General features: G+C 36.6%; 2 protein-coding genes across 2 annotated transcripts; both read right to left on the bottom strand.

Moving 5' to 3' along the window:
- Positions 1–81: 81 nt before the first annotated feature.
- On the bottom strand, positions 82–6504 carry LOC117330042 (cytochrome P450 2B19-like). Its single transcript, XM_033888261.1, has 5 exons — positions 6427–6504; positions 5542–5821; positions 2751–3266; positions 1709–2149; positions 82–417 (listed from the first exon to the last, which is right to left on the bottom strand). Exons 1-5 carry the CDS (start codon positions 6502–6504, stop codon positions 233–235), a joined length of 1500 nt encoding a protein of 499 aa, XP_033744152.1. The 3' UTR covers positions 82–232.
- A 4282-nt stretch (positions 6505–10786) lies between these two features.
- LOC117328981 (cytochrome P450 2J6-like) lies at positions 10787–16258 on the bottom strand. The gene is made up of 4 exons (XM_033886633.1): positions 15870–16258; positions 13948–14463; positions 12831–13271; positions 10787–11713 (listed from the first exon to the last, which is right to left on the bottom strand). Exons 1-4 carry the CDS (start codon positions 16225–16227, stop codon positions 11532–11534), a joined length of 1497 nt encoding a protein of 498 aa, XP_033742524.1. The 5' UTR covers positions 16228–16258; the 3' UTR covers positions 10787–11531.
- Between the last annotated feature and the right edge of the window lie 7341 nt (positions 16259–23599).

The following is a 23599-nucleotide window of genomic DNA, read 5'->3' as shown; positions in this document are numbered from 1 at the left end:
CTTGCATTCAATCTTAATTCTATTTCGTCTTTAACTGCATGTCTGCATTTTGCATTTATCGCTACATTGACCAATCACATACTTCATCTTGACCAGTAACGCCACCTGTCGCGTCATATCCGGGAACAAAAGAAAATTATACGGCTATGCCGAAAAACACAAAGATCCAGCTAGTCACCGGATGATTTGTCGTTCCTGTCCATGAGAAAATACGGTGAAATATGTACCGATTCTATAGTCTCTTCTTGGCTATACATTTGTAAGTAGGCGGTTTCTTCCCCATACCTTGAAACTGGCCTTTAACAGACGGAATACCATCAAGACCTGTCGGTTTGAGCTGGAAACGTTGTACCATGGAGGTGAGGAAGAGAAACAGCTCTGACCTGGCGAGGGCCTCACCCATACATACACGGCGACCTGTAGCAATGATAAAATACCAGTTATTGAATATTAGTATTTTAGGTTATAGTCATTTCAAATGAACACCAAAGCCAATTATTAGCGTCTTAATACAGATATTTTGTCATTAATAGTTAAGCTGCGAATCATGATACTATTATTCACGTCCAGGTTTTTTTTTTGCGTCATCATTTACTTGTTAATTTCTCTCATGGTTGTTGTGAGTGGAATCCTTTCGATACTGTTAGTTCACGGTTTCGCGACTATCTTGTTGGAAGTCATCCTCGATACTCCAGGGGTATCATACACTTTCGATACTCCAGGGGTATCATACACTTTCGGTACTCCAGGGGTATCATGCACTTTCGATACTCCAGGGGTTTCATAGACTTTCGATACCCCAGGGGTATCATACACTTTCGGTACTCCAGGGGTATCATACACTCTCGATACTCCAGGGGTATCATACACTTTCGGTACTCGAGGGGTATCATACACTTTCGCTCCCAGCAATGTTATTGCAAAATCAAATGCTCAGTCACCACCATCTTGTGAATAAAACAAAAGGTCTAGTTTAAACCTTATATTTACATTAAACGAATTTCGAGGTCGCCATGACGTTAAATTGACTAGTTTGGACTTTATTGCAATCTGATTAAAATAATGATCATCATTATACACTACGTAATGAAGATCTTATGGTGGTCGGTTAGGGGGTCATGTTCAATTGACCTCAAGGGTTTGTTAGCATACAACGGGATTTTAACCAATCAAACACAGCGTGTCTTGTTCAGCAAATTGCGCAAATTGAGAGTAAAGTGCCCGTTAGTCTGTTTTAACAGAGTAGATTAAAAAACTGAGCATATTTTGTCCTCTAAATAATCATTTTCAGTGTGAAGTGGTTGGCGATGGGCAAAGCCATCTTTGTTAATTTGACATTCTTATCCATCAACCGTGATGAGCGCCGTGGGAGAGGAAACAGACTCTGGGGAAAAGTCATTTGCATTTCTATTGGTTGGTTGACAAGTCATGAGCATGTTGTTATACCGGCAACCGTCAGACCGATCTGATTTTGATCAGATAGAACTATAACTTGGTCTCTCGTTCATCTGTAATCTTCAACATATCATCGACATAGCGATTAGTCTAAATTTTTCTATAGCTAGTTATATATTTGATTTCTCTATGACATATGTAGAGAACGAAAATGAACGCAACCCCGAAGCATCGAGGATGTTCGAAAGTACAAAATCTCTAGAAATGACTATATTTGGAGTTAAATATAGAATGCGTTATAAAAACATCTTACCAAAAAAGAATGGTATGACATGGTCAGTTCCACAGACTTTGCCATCACTGTCAAGGAATCTTGATGGGTTAAATTTACCCGGATCTTGGAATATACCAGGATTAGTGTGGACAGAGCCGATATTTGGTATCAACATTGTTCCTTTAGGAATTATATGTCCTTTGAAACTGACGTCAGTACTTGTAGCATGTGGCAGTCCAAGCGGAGTAAAATCGCCAAATCTGAACATCTCTGTGATGGTCGCCTCAGTATACGGCATTTGTGATCGGTCTGACAGGGACGGGAAACGACCCTCTCCTACCACCTTCGTAACCTCCTCGTGACAACGTTCCTGTACATCCGGGTAGTTGAGGAAGAACACGATAACCCAGAGTAGAGTCGTGGTTGTTGAGTCTATTCCAGCAACAAACATGTCTGACATGGTATTCATTAGCTGTGACACTGTCAGTTAAAAAAATAGATCTGAGATATATTGATAATTGTCTTTTTTTTGTCATAATTTTATAAATATTGAGAAATTCTTAAAATTCTAGGCCCCGAACAACACCCTTCTCTGATATACTATCCAGTCATGGTTTAAATATTAATGGTTCAATACCTTGTAAATGATTGGATACTACCAGTGTAATATGATTGGATACTACCAGTGTAATATGATTGGATACTACCAGTGTAATATGATTGGATAATACTAGTGTAATGTGATTGGATACTACCAGGGTAATATGATTGGATACTACCAGTGTAATATGATTGGATACTACCAGTGTAATATGATTGGATAATACCAGTGTAATATGATTGGATACTACCAGTGTAATATGATTGGATACTACCAGTGTAATATGATTGGATACTACCAGTGTAATATGATTGGATACTACCAGTGTAATATGATTGGATACTACCAGTGTAATATGTTTGGATACTACCAGTGTAATATGCAAATTATAAGTTCTTTTGGTTCTTCAATATACTTAAATGTCCGATTTATCGGATTTGTTTTATCTCCATGGCTACTGAGACTGTCATACAAACGTACCTGTGAAGGAAGTATCCTGTCCTTCCTTATTCTTTATCTCCTTTAAATAATCGTCGATGAAATCTTTAATATTTTCTTCGTCGAAGTCCTTCTGATGAGCGTCAATTAGCTTGTAAAGATACTTAATGACTTTGTCTGCATTTTTAAGTATCTTTTTACAACCGACAGGATCCCCTTGGACAAACCGGACAAAAGGCATGATGTTGAGAAGTCCGGCGGGTCCGATAAGAGATAAGTTTTCCTTTATCAAGTCGATTAGTTCTATAAATACAGGATCGCCATGCTCAAACCTCTTACCAAATGTAATCGCACATATAATATTTGCAATACAAGTCTGCATACAAGACTCTGGATTTATGGGTTGTCCTTGTTTCTCTTCAAGAACGTGAAGAAATATTTCAACTTCTTCCATTATTTTCCCTTCAATACTTTTCTTGCCGAAACCAAAATCCCTTAGTCCTCCAACAGCGAATGCTCTGTGTATCTTCCATTCCGGCCCTGATCTGCTCACAATTCCTACATAAGAACATATACTAATATCACAAGGAATTTCATTTATGTTCGACTTTTCAAGCGTGAATAAGAGACAATTGCACTAATCATCAACCATTCTAAAATTTCCGACACTTATAACTATTTAAATAACTATTTAACGTCTTATGATATTCTGAATAAAATACATGTATATTGCTTAATTGCTGAATTGATGAAGTTGGCATTAGAAAGAAGTACATGTTAATACGGCGCAATAAAATTTGATATTTATTCAGGCCAAGCTTACTATCACGCAGTACAATTTAATGAGTTATTCAAATCATTCTCACCACCACTCAGTGCAATTTAATGGTTTATGGGCTATTTATATAGTTACGAATACCCAGTGTACAATTTAATAGTTTATTTATATCATTCTTACTACCACTCAGTACAATTTAATGGGTTATTTATATCATCCTTACTACCACTCAGTACAATTTAATGGGTTATTCATATCATTCTTACTACCACTCAGTACAATTTAATGGGTTATTCATATCATTCTTACTACCACTCAGTACAATTTAATGGGTTATTCATATCATTCTTACTACCACTCAGTACAATTTAATGGGTTATTCATATCATTCTTACTACCACTCAGTACAATTTAATGGTTTATTTACATCATCCTTACTGATGCTCAGAGCAATTTGTTTTTTTCTTCATATCAATCTTATTAATGCTCAGTACAATTTAGTAGTTTATTTACATCATCCTTACTAATGCTCAGTATAATTTGATGTTTTTTTTATATCAATCTTATTAATACTCTGTACAATTTAATGGGTTATTTATATATTCCTTACAAATGCACAGTACAATTCGATGGGTTTTTGTTTTTAAAATATCATCCTTACTACCGCTCAGTACAATTTATTTATATCATCCTCATTAATGTTCAGTTCAATTTAATGTTGCTTTTTAAAAAAATAATCCTATCTAATGTTCAGTACAATTTAATAGTTTATTTATATCATCCTTACTAATACTCAGTCCAACTTAATAGTAAAGTTATATTTTCTTTACTAATGCTCAGTACAATTAATGGTTAAGTTATATTATCCTTACTTCCACTGAGCACATTTTAATGGTACGTATATTCATACTCAATCAAAATTGTGTAATCAATCATTTTAATGACTTTTTGTGCCTGGTAAATGTTCAGCAAAACATTTTAATATCCCAAAATTGTTTATGTTCCATAGGAGTGAATCAAAATGCTCAATAAAATCTTTATATTTTATGAAAATTAAAAATGATGCAGATAAAGCCTACCATGTTAAATTACATGTTATAGATGTCGTTCACAACACCATAGTCATACAGTGAAACCTGTTTTTATGATAACATATGGGACAGGTGTCGGATGTCACAGTGTGTCGGTGTGACGATAGTGGAGTATGTCGCCGTTTTGTTGGATTCGGATTGGATGTTGACAAGGTCAGTGGTCTGTAAAATCATTAACATAACCCAAACCTATTAAGTAATACATGTACAATGTAATGGAAGGTATAGTACGTTATATATAAGTGATGGTCAAGCTTTTTTCATATATGATAATCACGTGACAAGTGGTGACAATATCGAAGGAAGGTGAACATATGGAAGTTATAAAACAAGGCATCTTAAGCGGTACGAACCCCCTCGCTATTGAATATGGATCAATACCCAACAAAATATGGTAAGACTTATCAAATCACATTGTGGCTTTGTAAAACATATTTTTTTTTGAACAGATATTGTAATTGTGAGTAGGAATTTGAAGTAACGAAACTATCTGAAAATCAACGTTTTAGTAGTGTGAGGACGAGGGAAATGTATTTATAGGAGGAATGACCTCACATTGAATCACAGGAGTTTGAATTGCAATCAACATTGATTTAAGAGACCATAGTTGTGAGTGTATGAAGCTTCATGACAATCAGACGATTAATGAAATCGTTAGAATAAGCATGTCGAAAATATCCAGGAATTAATATTTAATGAAACCCAGAAGATGAGTATAGTTTTTTTAACGTTCATGCAATTGTGCATTTCTGGACGGTAACAGACTTTCAGACTTTGAGCAATTTTAGACTTAACCTAATAACAAGTATTAAAAACCTAATTTTAATTATCTTGTTTTTTCACGCTGATATATATCCCTCTAAAACAGTATTTAGAGAATTCGTGAAATATGTATTTGCTATTTTTGATGCACTTTTACCTGTCTAGGGTCATGTCGGTAAAGCTATTATTCGTTTATAATTACCTTCGCCATTCGTTACTTCCCTGAATACAAATAGGTCAGGTCTGTCAGACGTGACTTCACCACGCTTAACGAAGAGTTCCCGAAGTGTGTCGTAACCACTGACCACCACCATTGTGATGGACCCCACATGAAGAGTGACCAGGTCTCCATACTTTTCACGCAGTTTACGATATGTTTCTAGCTGGTCTTTGGATGCTAAATCAAGTAGGTTCCCCAGAAGTGGGAGAGGTGTAGGCCCCGGGGGTAGGGAGTTCAGTCTCTGGTGCCTGTTCCACAGGTACTATACCACCAAAAGAACCAGAAGTGTCCATGTCAGACTGCTACCGCTAACATGGCTAATGCGTTCCAATACAACACCTAACATTGTCATGTCACACGGATAGCTTGATCTGTGTAATTGTATACATGTAAGCAGCGGGAGGCGCCAAACCACACCGGTTTATACCAGGTTCTGTTAACGCATGCGTACCTCGATTAACCTAAAATAACTTCGGGAAAATGTAAACACTTCCCAGTTTACACGTATCTTAATTGCTGCCTATGACATTTCTATCACTTAGAATAGATAGTACGTCGATATGTTGATTTAGAAATTGTCAGGTGGGGAACAGACGTATCTGTGAATGTAATATTTTGCTTAGGAATGCTGCAATCCATTTCACGGATGGGTGTATGATATTGATGATGTAAGGGATTTTCATATGCTGCCTGTACCTCCTACTCAGTGACAAGATCCTGTAGAAATTAAGAAAAAAATGAAATTAGTAAGTAATCAATGTAGATAGAACGGACAATAGGGTTCTAGGCTAACAGTATGCCGAGTACACATATCTAAATAGGTGAGATACACGTACTGATATAGTGATCGGTGACCCGGAGTCCTACCTTTTGTATAGGTATGTGGGTAGTGTGCGAGTTTGACTGAGTCTGGAAGCAAGATAATGAGCTACCCCGCGCATGCATCGCTACACGGTTTAGCTTATTTAGTGAGTATTTTAATGGTGACAAAACTGTTTGAACAACACCAGGAGGAATAATATTGAATTTTTAATGCAAATTTCTGTATGATTTCGACTGTGATGACACAACTTTTGAGGGTTGGTGTTGAACAGATGGCGGGAAGCAGTAATTGTCTCCGAAGGTTCTGTCGTTTAAGCAGCGAGTGTATATGGTACCAATCAATGAAGAGATATTATTGGTTCTTGACTTCCTATATCAATGGGGAGAAATTCATTACATGCAGGAGACGATTTATATCTCCACTATATCTAGGGATGATAAGCCGGTGGTCACCAGAGTAATCGCTACCCGACGGATTGTTGTACCTCATAACTCCGTGGTGACAGTATCCGGGGAAATGAAAATTCAGTTGAGTGACTACATTCAATGATATTGGTCTTGCCTGTTGTATGCTTAGTTAAGTTACCCATAGCAATAACTTTAAAACTGTACAACGGGAAAATGTCATTAATACATTATTTGCCCCTGGATAAGAGCTTCTGTCCACATAAGTTGCCCCTTGATAAGAGCTTCTGTTCACATTAGTTGCCTCTCGATCAGAGATCCTGTCCATATTCATAACCTCCCGGTCAGTCTTACCATAGTTCTTTTTCACCTGTAGTTTCGCGGGTCCCTAAAGTATATCACTTATTTGATTAATCATTAATTTATCATTAATGCATTGGACAGAAGCTCTTATCCAGGAGCAAATAATGTGGACAGAAGCTCTTATCCAGGGGCAAATAATGTAGAGAGAAGCTCTTATCAAGGAGCAAATAATGTGGACAGAAGCTCTTATCAAGGAGCAAATAATGTGGACAGAAGCTCTTATCAAGGAGCAAATAATGTAGACAGAAGCGCTTATCAAGGGGCAACTTATGTGGACAGAAGCTCTTATCCAGGGGCAAATAATGTGGTAACTTATGTTGTTGATAGGTAGCTACGGATGGGATGTCCTATCACCAAATTCACGAGGTACAAATACCTGCAAATGACATACAAGAGATGCTGTCCGTTTAATGGCGGATTATTACATAAATACTTATTTAATTATTTAATCATTATCATTATTTACCAGTAATGTTTACTCGTTTTAAATCAAGTCCATAAAACATTTATAATTAACATATATTGTCTCGCAAAAATGCATCTATATATATAAGGACATGGCAAAGAAGAACATGTTTTGCGCTTCAAAGATGATCGTAAATTAAAGCATAAATCCCTGATCCCCTCTGATGGAGTGCTATCGAAACCCACCAAACAATGCAAAGATATTGTCGGTATGAATGAAGAAATAGCTTATATTGTACTATTTTAATGCATATTGTTGATGAAGTTGAACATTAAGATTATGTATGTAATTCAAAATTAGAAAGCTCCCCAATTTTATGGATGTACACATACTGATATTATCATATATATATATTCTTTTTTCAATTAAGAAATTGTTTATGTAAATATTGTTAATTATTTGTTTTACAACAGTGGCAAAACATATGCATGTCATTGTAACTTACAGAACATGTACAGTCAAACCTGTCTATAGCGACCGCCCAAGGGGAGGCAGAAAAACGGTCACTATAGACAGGTTGCCTTTATAGACAGGTCAAAATCATTGCACCAACCAATTTACTTAAAACTGCCATAAATAAATTGTCATTGAACAGGGCATTCAGAAGACCAGTCAGAAGTTAAATAAATGCATAAACTTTATAAATCTGAAGGGTTTAATATTTAATGATTTGTGGACCCAAACACAAAACATAACTCAAAATGGTCTTATGGAAATTTTTAAAAAAATATTTTGTTCTGAAATAATGCTATATGTATCTATCAAATTATCTCCCTTCCTTTCATAAATAAAGGAAAAGAATACACAAAAATTAATTAATTAATTATATTTGTGTTACTACTAATTATTTTGTGCTATAGTCTTACTTCTTAAAACCAAAATATTTTTTTTCTGACCCAAATTGAAATCCGGATATTTGTCAGTTTACGACTTTTTATTAGTATTGACTAATTAAAGATGGCGGCAGTACAACTGCTAGTACCGACAGCTACGATTAAGAAAGGCATTATTGGCTTTCATGTGAGTAAATCTTGTTGACAGATATGACCAGTGTTTGTTATTGAAGTGGTGTATCCTAGTTGTAATCACAAAATTAACTGACCGTGTCAAATGAAGCCACCTGTGCACAGTTGTAATGTAATACCGACACGCATGGTGACCCGACTCCTCTCTTACCGAGCCCCAGGCCAGGGCAGCTACAGTAATTATAGGCTAACAGGTGGTAGGGGTCTTTTGTTTATATACTCAGGCCAGGGTTGTTGTAGTCCTTTGTTTGTATAATCAAGCCAGGTTCAATGTGTCTGAATTTTCCCGGGATTTTATGAGGGATGACTGCCGAGAGCAGAAGATGGCTGACAGAAATCGGTCGCTATAGAAAACAAATTAGCGACCGCCGTTCCGAAATCACCGGTCGTTAGCCACATTAGACAGGTAGTCGCTATACAGAGGGTCGTTATATAGGAAAATCTCACGGGGAATCTTAAAACCGGTCGTTATAGACAGGCAGTCGTTATATACAGGGGGTCGTTAGAGCAGGTTTGACTGTATATTAGCTTGTAATACTAATCACTCTGGTGGAGGTTTGTGAGACCGAGGGGTAATACAGGTATGACCCCCGTTCTGGAAGACCTGTAAATATTGCAACCTCAAAAATGATCAATAAAGTTCATGGTTTTTTTATGACTGGCAGACGAGTCACAGAAAGATATATAGCCAACAGAGTTGGCATTTCACAGGAAAGAGTACATTCCATTCTGACCGAGGATCTTGCAATGAGAAAGCTTTCGGCCCGATGGGTACCAAGATGTCTGACAGTTGATCAGAAACACACCAGGTGCACATTTCCGCGCTGACCTTAATCTTTTTGGGGAATATCCTGTCAACTTTCTTCAGAGATTTGTCACTATGGCAGAAACATAGGGTCCATCATTTTAGCCCAGAGGTCAAACAACAATCGAAACAATTGAAGCACCATGGCTTTCCCCTAGCCAAAGAAGGCAAAGACTGTTTCATCAGCTGGGAAGGTTATGGCTTCAGTTTTCTGGGATGCAGGCAGCATTCTGCTGATAAATTATCTCCAAAAAGGACAAACAATCAATGTTTTCCTATGCTTCACTTTTGATGCAGTTACGGGAAAATATTAAACTTAAGCGCCACAGAAAGCTCACTAAAGGTGTGTTATTCCATAAGGGCAATGCTTCTGTTCACAAATCTGTTATTGCCATGGTAGCCATTTACGATTGTGCCATTAAATTGATTGTGTACCCGCCTTATTCGCCTGATCTCACTCCATCAGACTTTCATATATTTCAAAAACTGTAAACAGCTATTCCAGGCACCCTAACCCTAACTTGCAGTGGATGACCTTCTGAACAGCCAAGAAAAGGAGTTCTATAAAAGTGGCATTGAGGCCCTTAAACACCGCTGGCAAAAATATATAGATACTGGAGGGGATTATGTTGAAAGATAATACAATATATCCAGCAAAATTTTAATTCTGAAAAAGGAAACCTATAAAACATTATGTCATTTACAAAATGTCGTGGGATGGTGTCTGTTGCTGTCTATATCTGAGGACATTATCTCTTATTATTACATTACACTACAGGAAGAGAACATAGCTGAGCACCGGTACAGTCTAGAAACAAACAAAACAATATGTCACTGGATCTAAAATAAAAGGCTGTCCTGCTCACGTTGTGATACTTATTAGCTTATGAACATATATATTAGTATACGGTATTATACGTTCACTTTTCTTTAGTGTTAATTTGCCTTTGTCAATTACCATTTTTCATAAGCTTTGGGGATGAGAAAATATCAGCGGTATTGCGAAGTTACCTTTTGTCACCAGTGTATAACGAAGTGGACTACAGGAAAGTCATCTATGTTGATCTCCCCATGAGCGATGTCCACCAAAATCGTTTACCGGGCAAGATATGTTATGAGAAGATATCAGTTTAAACAAAAGCTAATTCACATTGCTATTGTAAAGCCCTCTTTTGCTGTGGTAACATTGTGGTTTTCTTATATTGTTGATCTGAGCCAAACACAAAATACAAAGTGGCAGGTAAAGATAAATATCGGTGTTAATTATAAATGAGAGCTAAAGGGGTCTATCAGAACAATATGCCTCATGTTAAACGAATAAATGTAACGAAAACAAAAGTATCGTATTACGAAGATACTTCATAACATTTATTGACAAATATTCGAGTTATACAATCATATTTACATCCGGAAAGCCTGACGGAAGTCAAACACAGGAACCATAACTCCATGACGTGCACACATGATAAACTTACGTCCATATCATATAGTTTCGTGGTAAACTTACGTCCACACCAGTTAGTATTGCGGTGGAACTGACGCCCACACCATATAATATCGTGATGGAACAGACGCCCACACCATATAGTATCGTGGTGGAACTGACGCCCACACCATATAGTATCGTGGTGGAACTGACGCCCACACCATATAGTATCGTGGTGGAACTGACGCCCACACCATATAGTATCGTGGTGGAACTGACGCCCACACCATATAGTATCTTGATAGAACAGACGCCCACACCATATAGTATAGTAGTGAAACAGACGCCCACACCATATAGTGTCGTGGTGAAACTGACGTCCACACCATATAGTATCGTGGTGAAACTGACGTCCACACCATATAGTATCGTGATGGAATTGACGTCCACACCATATAGTATCGTGATGAAACAGACGCCCACACCATATAGTATAGTAGTGAAACTGACGTCCACACTATAGTATCGTGGTATGAGTGTCGTGACAAAGTTATATACTGTTGATAAGCTGGCGTGATAGGTACCCGTTTCTATTTTTCTGGTGCGTAAACTAGCGAGTCATTATTAAATAAACATTAATTGGCGTTATATTTATCTTTTCTAAAGTCTCTTCTCTACAACACAGTCAAAGGTACACGGCTTGAATGTTATCCCTACAGTGCCTTTTATAGGTGGCATATTTTCTGCATCCGCCGGTTTAAACCGGACTCGTTGAACCATGGAGGTGAGGAAGAGAAACAGTTCTGACCTGGCGAGGGCTTCACCCATACACACACGGCGACCTGCGAAAACACATGAAAATAACAGTGACATCTGTACAAACTAAACAGAACAGCAGCGGGTGAAAACGACCCTACCTTATCAGTGAATAATAATGCATATTTACGAATTTAATTGAAAAATCTATAAAAATAAAACAAAACTTAACGCTATATATGCGATTATCTTCAAACGACAACGACTGGTAGAACTGCTAAAATAACCAAAATATCACCTGTCCATTTTGCCCACCCAAAATGGTCATTGGTAATACGCTAAATGGACAGAATGGTCAAATATCAATGATTTAGTACTACTTAGTGATGGCAAAGTAATAACACACTTGCTTTTCAACGAGGTTCGATTCCGATCGGACGTGAAAATGTATAGGTTCATCACTTTCCTCGATACTCTAGTAGTTACGTTTCAGTTTTTCTCTTTGCACCGATGGAATAGGCTATGTCAATATCGAACATTTATTCATTCGTTTAAATTTAATTTGTTTTACAACCATTGCGAAACAAGTTATATCAGATTATACTGATCACGCTTGTTGGCCCAGATGAAAGCGTATGAGGGGTCTAACTGTTGGAGGAAACCAGAGTACCCTAGGAAAACCCACATGATCGAGCAGGTAACCTTAATACCTTCACACACCTAGGTAAAGGACAATTGTATTAGCATTGTACCACAAGACCACCTGACCTTTCGGTCATCGCCATCTTGAGGACAAAACAAAAATAATATTTCAGTCCTTTAATGTACAATAAACGAATTTCGAGGTCGCCCTACCGAAAAAAAAATATGAAAATTTATTGCCATTTGAACTTTGTTGTTGCGCATTTGTAATCTGCAAAAGAAATGCGTCCAATATGCGATTGATAAAGTTTTCCCCCGACACTGCTAAAAAAACTGATCATGTTCTGGGGTGGTGAGAGTGAAAGTGAACGTAGCCCCCTGGAGTATCGAGGATGTAGGGTCACCTGTTCGACCATGTGGGTTTTCTATGATTACTCCGATTTCCCCCTATAGTAAGACCCCTCACGCACTTCCATCCGGGCCAACATGTATGATTAATATAAGTTGATTTAACCTTTTTCGTAACTATTGTAAAAAAGGGTTTTTATTTTGCATACTTACCGAAGAAGAAAGATATCACACGATCCGTTCCGTAGACTTTGCCATCCTTGTCGAGAAATCTTGTTGGGTCAAATTTACTTGGCTCTTGAAATGTTGCAGGATCGGTGTGGACAGAGTTGATGTTTGTAACTAACATTGTTCCTTTCGGGAGGATGTATCCATTGTACTCTACATCCTTACTTGTAGCATGAGGCATTCCGAGTGGAGCTATATCCCCGCGTCTGAGGATCTCTGTTATGGTGGCCTCGATGTATGGCATTTGTGGTCGGTCTGACAGGGAGGGGAAGCGACCCTCTCCTACCACCCTCGTAACCTCCTCGTGACAACGTTCCTGTACATCCGGGTTGTTGATGAAGAACAATATCGCCCACAGAAGGGTGGTGCCTGTGGTCTCCATTCCAGCAACGAATACATCGGCTACAGTGTTGACTAACTGTAAATCTAGAAATATGTGTCTAATATTAACGAAGCTTAAAGGTATGGTGTTCCGTTAGAGCCAAATATCAAATTCAAAATAACACCAACTTCGCAGACGTGGTCCAATTTAGTGATCAATATTATTTTGTATGCGCATGTTTCATTGGTAATGCATAAACATTCAATAAATGCCATATTTGTTAAGATCAAAATATAAAGCCGTTCTGCTTATGAGATTAATTAATGCTATTTTCTACATTTAGAGAGACCAAAAAGCCATTATCATAAAGTTAAAAATTATTTTAAACCATATTGATAGTTAAATAATTTGTCAATCCAACAACCCAGCTAACAAAAAGACAAATCTGTGCTGAATTTTAGCTGGACTCACTATTATGTTAATGTTTCTTATCCATCGTTACACAAAAGGTTCTCTTTTTTCCTTGATTTCCTAGAAGGTCTAAAAATATTTCCCAAAGGTCGATTTTAGTAGACTTTTTATCCTGTTATAATGCACCATTACAAAAACCAAGAAAAAGGTTACGTTGCAATTAAGCCCCGCTTTTGGGCTATATTTGGAGTAAATTGACTGGACTATATATCTACATCCTCTAGTTTCATCAACGTTGAGGACATCACCTCAAAAGGAATATCCTTAAATTAATGAATATTGAGGAAACTTTGGTTTGGTGTTTAGTACCTGTGAATGAAGTGTCTTGTCCTTCTCTTTTCTTCATTTCTTTGAGATAAACGTGGACCAAATCACTAATGTCGTCCTCGCGGTAATCCACGCGATGAATGTCAATGAGCCTACCAAAATATCCATAGATCTTTGCTGCATTAGAAAGTACTTTGCCACACTGAAACGGGTCCCCTGGTATATGCCGAACACTAGGGATAAGGTTGAGAAGTCCGGCAATACCAGAAAGAGCCAAATTCTCGTTTATTATAGATATCAACTGTATAAATCTGGGATCGCCATGCTCGAACCTCTTGCCGAATACAATGGCACATATAACGTTGGCAACACTGGTCTGGATACAATAATCGGGATTGAAGGCTTGCCCTTGCTTCTCGTCAAGAACATTCAGAAACACTTCCACTTCTTCCATTATTTTTCCTTCTAAGCTTTTCTTTCCGAAGCCAAAATCCCTCAGTCCTCCCATAGCAAACGTTCTGTGTATCTTCCATTCTGGCCCTGATCTGCTGGTTATTCCTATTGATATACAAAAATAATCTCGCAATAATCTTAAATGTTAATGGGCTTTTTGAGATAAACTACAATACAAATCAGTCAATTGATTAAATACTACGGAATACATAACCGTGTCGTGTAAATCAGCATGACTCTTTTTCAGTTAGTAAGTTTTTAAAACAACAGTCGTCGTAGATATGCAAGATGGCCTCCTGATATACGTAACTGTTATATGTGCCAGATAAATGTCCGATTAGCAAAACAATTCCCGGATGCGATTAAGTTAACTAGATTCTAATGAATTTCAAATTCGTGACTTACTGATACCGTATTTAACAAACCAAGATTGCACAGGTAACAGTGAGGTAACTTGTAGCCGGTGTCCACTGAGGTAAAGTTGATATACTATTACTGCTTTAATGATTATTAAACAGCCATTGGAATTGAGGAAGGCATGCATGTATTCAGTTTGTTATTTTGCATATATTATCTTGTTATTTCTATGTTGTTCTTGTTTAGCCATAACATTACAGTTGTTATCATATATGCACACATCAGCAGGTGTGGCCTAAACGCTCATCTGACAGATTATCAATAATAAGAGGTCGTCCAATAAATGGAAGGGAGTGGATATAATTGAAATGATATTTGTATAGAACTTCATACCCACCGGTAAAAGCTCTCAACAGACCTGACGTTCATAAGTCGCATGTCAACTTGTACACCAATGCTGTTCCATGCCGATTGTCGTATACTGTTTAATTGTACTCAAAACCATGTTTTGACAAAGGTCGATATAGGTCACCAAAGGTCATGGGTCTAATCATCCATAAATTAAATCGACAAACTTATGGTGTTTACATCTTTCAACAATATAAATTTATGCCAAACATCAATAAATTGGTAACAAGGTGGAGTGTCAAATTGATGATGAATGCTTACCTACGTGATAAAACTATTTCCATTTGTACATGATACCGATATTACACAATATTTACATTTCCGTTGTGTGTTTGTGATATAACATTACTAACGAAAACATTAAATTTAACGCGTAGGAATACATATAACGCTAGGCCGGACCTGTGCACACATCCGGAATTAGTGTGAATGCGCAATGAATATTTTCGTTTCTGTTTTGAATTTTTCCAATAAAATATGAATGGAATATTCAACTTAAATATAACGATAAAAACATTAAATATTCAAGATATCTTTCAGGAATCGCATTAAAACGATTTCATTGTGAAACTATATTTTGTTTATTTGTAGATGACAACATTTCCCGCCAAATCGAAATTTTTATCTACTCGAATCGAAAGTTATGACTAAGGTCAATATATAAGTCGTAGAGACATGACAGACGACATATTTTACCCCATAGTGCAATAGCTCGTCTGAGTCTGTGTGAGCTAAAAAAAAATTACCATGACGACGTGTTATTTCCTTGAATGTATATATGTCTGGCCGGTCGGACGTGACGTCACCACGCTTGACGAAGAGTTCCCGGAGTGTGTCGTAACCACTGACCACCACCATTGTGAAGGACCCCACGTGGAGAGTGACCAGGTCTCCATACTTCCCACGCAGTTTACGAAATGTTTCTAGCTGGTCATTGGATGCTAGGTCGAGTAGGTTCCCCAAAAGTGGGAGAGGTGTCGGCCCCGGGGGTAGGGATTTCAGTCTCTGGTGCCTGTCCCACAGATAATATACCACAACAAGAACCAGAAGTGTCCATACCAGACCACTAGAGCCAGTTAAAGGTTCAATTATAAACTCAAACATTGCTTCTCCATGCGAATGAACTGCTGCCCCGTGTGTGTGTGTGTGTGTGTGTGTGTGTGTATAGGCCTACCGGACTAATTCTCAAGGTTATATACCCACAACCGCATACACTGTGATCATTGGCCTGATTTTGTTTGCGATATCTCTAGTATATATATAGACTTGGAGTTTGTGGTATGTTGATTTAAAACATAAAAAGCCATATACTCCCTACAACTAACAAACTCAGTAAAACGTTTATGGCGAGGCCAATATTCTTCATTCGACCAATATGATTTGTATGACATAATCACATAGTTGTGTTAGTGTGTATATATTTGCACCTTTGTCACAAGCCTTGTCAGCTTTATGATGTGTTTTAAAATAATAATTTATAACCGTGACTTTAAGAAGAATTTACTGACGCATACTAGAAGCGATACTTAATGCCGTCCTTTGTCAGAAAACCCACAATGCACAATTCATTGATCACAGGTATATAGCGTTATTGATAAAAAGATTCACATACAAAGTTTCTATACCAACAATACCACTCACATTAGAAACAACAAAGGGAACAGCTGACTTCCTACCATTGCATTGAACAATTTAGACTGTGATATAATAATTATCACTATTATGTTTTTAGATTGTAATTAATAATCATCACTATTATGATTTTTTTAGATTGTGATTATTAATAATCATCATTGTTATGAGTTTTTTTAGATTGTGATTTATCAATCATCATTATCACTATTATGATTTTTAAGATTGTAATTTAATTATTATCACTATTATGAGTTTTTTTAGATGGTGATTTAATAATCATCACTATCATGATTTTTTAGATTATCACTATTATGATGTTTTTATATTGTAATTTAATAATTATCGATATTATGATTTATAGAATGTGATATAATGATTATCACTATCATGACTTTTTATATTGTAATTTAATCATTATCACTATTATTATTTTTTGGAATATAATTTAATTATAATCATTGCTAGGATTTTTCAGCTTGTAATTTAATAATCATCACTATTATGCTTTTTTAGATTATTACTTGTCTGATTTGTTTAGAATGTGGTTAAATAATTATCACTATTGTGGTTTTTTTTTAGATTGGCAGTTATCATCAGTTTTTAATGTAATTTTAGATTGGCAATTACCTCAATCGTTATCCTAACGCGTTAGTAACCTATCTCTAAGAATTGTACCTGCTGCCCCCATTGCATGATCGTAAGAGGCGACTAAGTTTGGGATCTTATCTTTTCTATTCTTTCTTCTTCCTAATGTCTCCATTGACAATGCCTCACTTTTGGCCTTTAGTTGAGCGTTCGCCGCTGTGAGGAAGGTTTTGGGTTCTGTCTCCTAGCCGAGACATACCAGAGTCTTTAAAAATGGTAGTTGCTACTCCTGCTTAACGCTCAGCATATTTGGAGTGGGACGACTGGTTCGCCCGTTGTCAGTATAATGTGACCTGGTGTGGTGTGCTGCTGGGTGTCTTCGGCAGTATGCTTCAGTGAGGTAGCACTTTAAATCGGCAAAAGTCCGGCCTTACCGCAGCCTCCCAAAACACACATACGCACTCACCACACGCATACATGTCGCACGCACGGGAGGCCGTCCTTAAATGACCTTAGCTGTTCATAGGACGTTAAACAAAATAAACCAAACCAAACCAAACCTCAACCCGAGGAGGCTTCGGTTCCTAAATGTCTTCTATAGATAACAACTACTAAGGGACACCCTTACTCTACTAAGTTGATTAGGACCCTAACGTTGTTAATACACTAATACATGCAAATGTATATTTAGCATATATATAATAATGAAATAACTAATTATGTCTCCGACAGGTGTAAACATCAGGCTGTCAAACACCAGGCTGTCATAATGATAATTCTAAGCTAACAACACTAAACAATAATCAGACAACATGTTTTAAAATAATACCAATTACTATCTTTCGAATATTTAATTTGTTTTTATTCAATAAAATTAAAATCAGTAATAATTTGTATTCATGTTAGGACTGTGTGGTTATTGACCGCTAAAACATGAGATATTATGAAATGTGTAACCTGAATGTCACAGTTAAATTCATTCAAATAGCGAGACAGCTATCATGAATTTTATCGTAAATTACAGAATTCTTTAAGTCATGGGACTCATCCCTATTCCCATTATGACATTTCTTTTGATCTATTTCTAATTTTTGGTCGCCTTCTCTCATCACTTCAGCCAATTATTGATAACATCTGTGACGAGTCTTAGATATATTGTTAACATCACTAACGAGTCCTAGATATATAGATAGCATCACTGACGAGTCCTAGATAAATTGATATCACTGAAGAGTCCTATATATATATTGATTTTTTGTTAGGCCTACATGAATAAATGCTAAGTCTCCGGTCCAGTTAGAGTTATCACCCTTTTAACCTTTTCACTGACCCTCTTGCTCATCACACACCAGTGTTAAAACATCTGTTGATGGACAAAGAGATAGTCGGTGTGGTGTGAATGTCATTAGTATAATGGTATTGTGTTCTGCTTGTATAAATCTGTACTTTGAACTGATTAGACATAAGGCTCAAGGTAATAGTTTAAACTTGAACCAGGTTTCAGGTGATTGTACAACCGATTTCATCATCGTCCTTTACACCATCTGACATACAATCAAAAACACGAAGAAAAGATTGGTTATCATAGGTATATTAGATACGAAAAACCAATTGTGGAAATAATAGTTCAAAGTTAATTTCGGCCGTCCTTCATGAGTGGAATTTTTCCACTTCTAACGTGTGGGTTTCAACGTCCCCACTTCGTTATACTTCAAAGGATCAGTAGAGTATGGTCAATTCCTTAATCTCAACTTAAAGCCATTAGTGGATCCGCTCAACATGTAGAGATTATGTCGATCTTTACTGTTATCTCTTTCTTATCTACATGGTTAATACTATTTATTGAGCTACACTCTTAAACTCCGAATTAATTGCCCGTTGTACAGAAAATACTGTCATGTATTTGTATCGACTTTAAATATATATCAATTTTCATTAGTAGGACATCGATTCCACACACCCGCCATTAATGACAACATGTGTCGACCTATGAAACAATATCGCTAGTGATACAATATAGGTATATATTAAGTTCCATTGAGAAACTGTATTTTCCGACACGGCTGCTATTCTAAATCTAATGATACTGTGTACTAGTGTTTATCCTGTAGATGGAAGCAGTTGTTAACGGACAATGGTATTGTGAAAATGAATTAGTATTCCCAAGACCCATTAGCGACTTTTGACAAAGATGATAATACTCTGGTCTAAACTATTGTAGACCACAACAATAGAGGTTCATTGACGGTCAGTTCGGTGAAGGTCATCCCAAACGTTAACGTATTGCATCAGTTTGACATTGTTTTAATGAAGAGAACGCTATAACTTAAGAGATATCAAAAGACATGACTGATTAGGACACATAGACAGGATGGCTTTATCAATTGTTTGACCGATTTACAACATTATGAAACGCCAAATTAACATATATTCAATTAAATGAAATTATTTGAGGATAGGCTTAATTAATTGAAGATAGGTTCAAATCAATTGAAGATAGGTTCAATAAGTCTTATTTAAGCCTATATAGAATTGAACATATCTCTAATTGAATTAAACCTATCGCTAATTGAATTGGACCTATCTTCAATTATTTAATTGAATATAATATTATGTTAATTGGACGTTCCATACAACATACCTACGTATTTACTCGGTCTAATTCAATATAACCGTATATATATATAACTGATAACAGACATAATATATAACTGTTGCTAAACAATACCATGACAACCAGATTTCTCTTGTGTCCTCAGCTGGTCAGTTGATGAAGGGTATGTGTTCAAATTGAAATAATCCATACAAAAATTAATCATTCTGAATACAATAAAGTAAGTGATTCGACTTAAGGGTTTCAAATAGATCGATCCTACAATATATTTTGAATGTGGAAGACAGGGACAAGAGCAGTCACATGTATCTTGCGCCGTCAGTCGACAGACGCCCACGAGACTCTAACTACTGGTGACGTTTTCCACGAGACTCTAACTACTGGTGACGTTTTCCACGAGACTCTAACTGCTGGTGACGTTTTCTACGAGACTCTAACTACTGGTGACGTTTTCTACGAGGCTCTAACTACTGGTGACGTTTACCACGAGGCTCTAACTACTGGTGACGTTTTCCACGAGGCTCTAACTACTGGTGTCGTTTACCACGAGACTCTAACTGATTGTGTCGTTTTCTGACGATGGACATATATCAGACTGTCATGCTAGGACAGGGTGGAGATAAGGGTCTAGACACTTAGATATAGAACATGTGAATAAAGAGTCCATATTAGTAGATTTATCGGAAGCATACTGTATGGCATCAATGGCAAGACACACGGTCACATTCATATTGGACAGAGGGGACAAAACAGCAGTATGCAGAACGATATGTAACAACTTTGTAAAGCTTTTAGTAGGTTATGTAAACACTTGTATTCATTGTCCGAAGGAACTATCCGGTTTCGACTGAGCAGGGACTGTGAAATAAGCGGTTATCTAATACAAATCTACGGAGCCCTGTATGAACTGCGTTTACCATTTAAAACAATATTTATCATTTGATTTTTGCTTTATTTGCAATTTTTTAGTATCATCACAATTGATTTACAAATGACCAGTCATATGTTCCGAACTGCCACTTCATCCTCATCATAATAAATACAATACATAACGTATTCAGGCGATGTTTCCGTTTCCTCTTGTCTGACTATTTGACTAAATTGTAGCTTATAATGGCAGTTTGAATGATAAGCCTTGCACAGCATTGTTTTAGTATTGTTTTATTTGTAGTATTGATTTACCAACCGTAGTTTCTATAGCAACTGGATACACATATTTACTGAACCTGTATTTACGTTTCACTTGTAGGAACCAGGTTGGACTTCAATAAATACTTTATCAATACGGCTGACAACAATTTGTACAAATAAAATGCATTTTCGTCCATATAGAAACATCGATTATAAATAAGAAACAGGAGACGCATTGCAGCGATACATTAATATAATGGCTTCGTTTGTAAGTGCGCCATTGTCATGAGTTCCGTCACTCCATCCATATATCAACTTGGTTTCAAATGAACAATACGCTCTTTCAACTAGATCATTTTCTTTTTTAATCGGTGCCATTGAACGTGCTGTGTTGTTGTATATAAATAACAGGAAAGGTTCCGACCATGTAGATCGTAGTAAACAATTTTTTTTATCTAAATCTGTATTAAACAAGATCTAAGCAACTGTATGTTAAGCTTCATCATTTTAATATCTCTATATAATTTCCCATTTCTCGTTAGTAACATCTACCGCATTTACACATTACAAGTAATACGATATTCATGGGCATATCAAAATCATAATTCTGTGATAGACAACGAAGTAAAAGAGCTGCCAATTGATATCTAAGACATGAAGGAAATGTATGTTTGTCATCGTGACCGCATTGGAAATGAATATTTCTTTGTGCCATGGAAAATCTGCATCTTCGATACCCGTCACTGAACACGACGACTTCGTTTTTACATTTTGAGGGAAAAGTTGTACTTTGGTAAGACCTAGATTTACATAGCTGTATCATCGATAAAACAGAACTCGCTGACCTTTCTTGAGCACGTTTAATCACTAACTTTTTTTGTTATCGCAATGTCCATTATATCGCGATATTCCTTACGTGTGTATCGACTGATATAATATTGAGAATTGTAATTATTTATTTAATACACACTTCGGCCCAACTCTCTGAAGATGTTCTACATGAAATAGCCGAAAGAAGAGTTAACTTTGATAAGACAAACTTCTGTTCTTGTGGGAATAAGTGCATAGCGATTCGCGTATCTGTGTCGTTATAACGATGATGTATAACTCGTACATCAGCCTGTCCTGAATACGATATTCTGACTGGGATAAGGCGCTCCACACAACAACCATTAATCGTAACTTTTCTAATCAGTTGTGATGTTTTTGTACTAAGTAAAATTGATATTCGCTCACAGGGAATAAGTAAACAACTTACAATGACCCCTGGCGATATTTGTTTGGCTGTCAATAAACGAGTACTGAACACCTGTACGTTTATGCCAATATTTATTGTTACATATGTATTATTCGTATACAATTTGTACATTATTATATTAATTCTAATGGTATATGAACAGTGATTGATATGACGTAATGTGTCCACACAATTGCCTGTTTTGGGAAGACTAATTCAGCCTTACGAATGTTATTAACAGAACGCGTAGTTAAATAGTATGCTAGTAACTCTCATAAGCTAATTTTGTATCTGAATAATAATTTATGCGTGAATCAGATTATCTCTGACACTTTAACGTATCACTTTATTTTACAGTACATGTATTTTACCACCGCATTATCCCTTTGGTTAATAGGTTTTGAGATCGTGATCAATATTTCATATCACGATAATATAAATGTGACTTAACCTTCCATGTAAAACATCAATGTCCTATGTTCGCTGATTTTAAGATATTTTTAGGTCGTAAATGATGCAAGCTGATTTGAATCGATAGAGATAAAAATATTATCTTTGTTCGGCCAGATGAGGAAAAACACAAACAAAAACAAAAGAAATATGTTATAACATGAGTCTGGAATAATTCATTACTTCCATACATATTAAATGGCATTGCCTAGTCGGTAGCAATGCCGACAGCAATAGAGATGACATCTATGTGATAACGGTAAACTGTTTTGCAGGGAGGCGGTAGCTTTAGATGGACCTATCATCTCGCACAACGACAGCAAAGTTTGGTATACGAAAATTTAATTATGGCAAAGTGTAATTAGAACCATGTTCATTAGGGTTTATCCATACGAAGATGGACATTACTCGAGGTAATATCTAGGACGAACCATTAGTTATAATGGACATTTACTTTTGGAAAAGGGTAATGCTCTGGTATTACCGTGTATAGGACATGAATGTGTCCTGTATAGGTACATCAATGAGGAAATATTGATCGTAGAAATGGCTATTGAAATACCCCATCATATGTACCCTATAATAATGGATCATATTGATGGTAGAAATGGCTATTGAAATACCCCATCATATGTACCCTATAATAATGGATCATATTGATGGTAGAAATGGCTATTGAAATACCCCATCATATGTACCCTATAATAATGGATCATATTGATGAAGTACTGCTGATGGATATACCTACTCAATCTGACTTCTGGTAGTTACAGTTCATAACATATACGATAATTATATTAATGAAACATATTGTACCTACGAGT

The sequence above is a fragment of the Pecten maximus genome, chromosome 6 (assembly GCF_902652985.1).
Source record: "Pecten maximus chromosome 6, xPecMax1.1, whole genome shotgun sequence".
NCBI lineage: Eukaryota > Metazoa > Mollusca > Bivalvia > Pectinida > Pectinidae > Pecten > Pecten maximus.
This window is presented reverse-complemented; position numbering and strand designations above follow the sequence as displayed.

What these genes read in the sequence shown, in the direction of transcription:
- LOC117330042 (XM_033888261.1), bottom strand. Translation starts at nt 6,504, where the DNA reads ATGCATGCGCGGGGTAGCTCATTATCTTGCTTCCAGACTCAGTCAAAC. An exon ending in CCCACATACCTATACAAAAG is followed by an intron (nt 5,822 to 6,426) that starts GTAGGACTCCGG and finishes TTGGTGGTATAG; the next exon opens with TACCTGTGGAACAGGCACCA. An exon ending in ACAGGATACTTCCTTCACAG is followed by an intron (nt 2,150 to 2,750) that starts GTACGTTTGTAT and finishes TTTAACTGACAG; the next exon opens with TGTCACAGCTAATGAATACC.
- LOC117328981 (XM_033886633.1), bottom strand. Translation starts at nt 16,227, where the DNA reads ATGTTTGAGTTTATAATTGAACCTTTAACTGGCTCTAGTGGTCTGGTA. An exon ending in GGAAATAACACGTCGTCATG is followed by an intron (nt 14,464 to 15,869) that starts GTAATTTTTTTT and finishes GTATATCAATAG; the next exon opens with GAATAACCAGCAGATCAGGG. An exon ending in TGTGATATCTTTCTTCTTCG is followed by an intron (nt 11,714 to 12,830) that starts GTAAGTATGCAA and finishes GTGTTTTCGCAG; the next exon opens with GTCGCCGTGTGTGTATGGGT.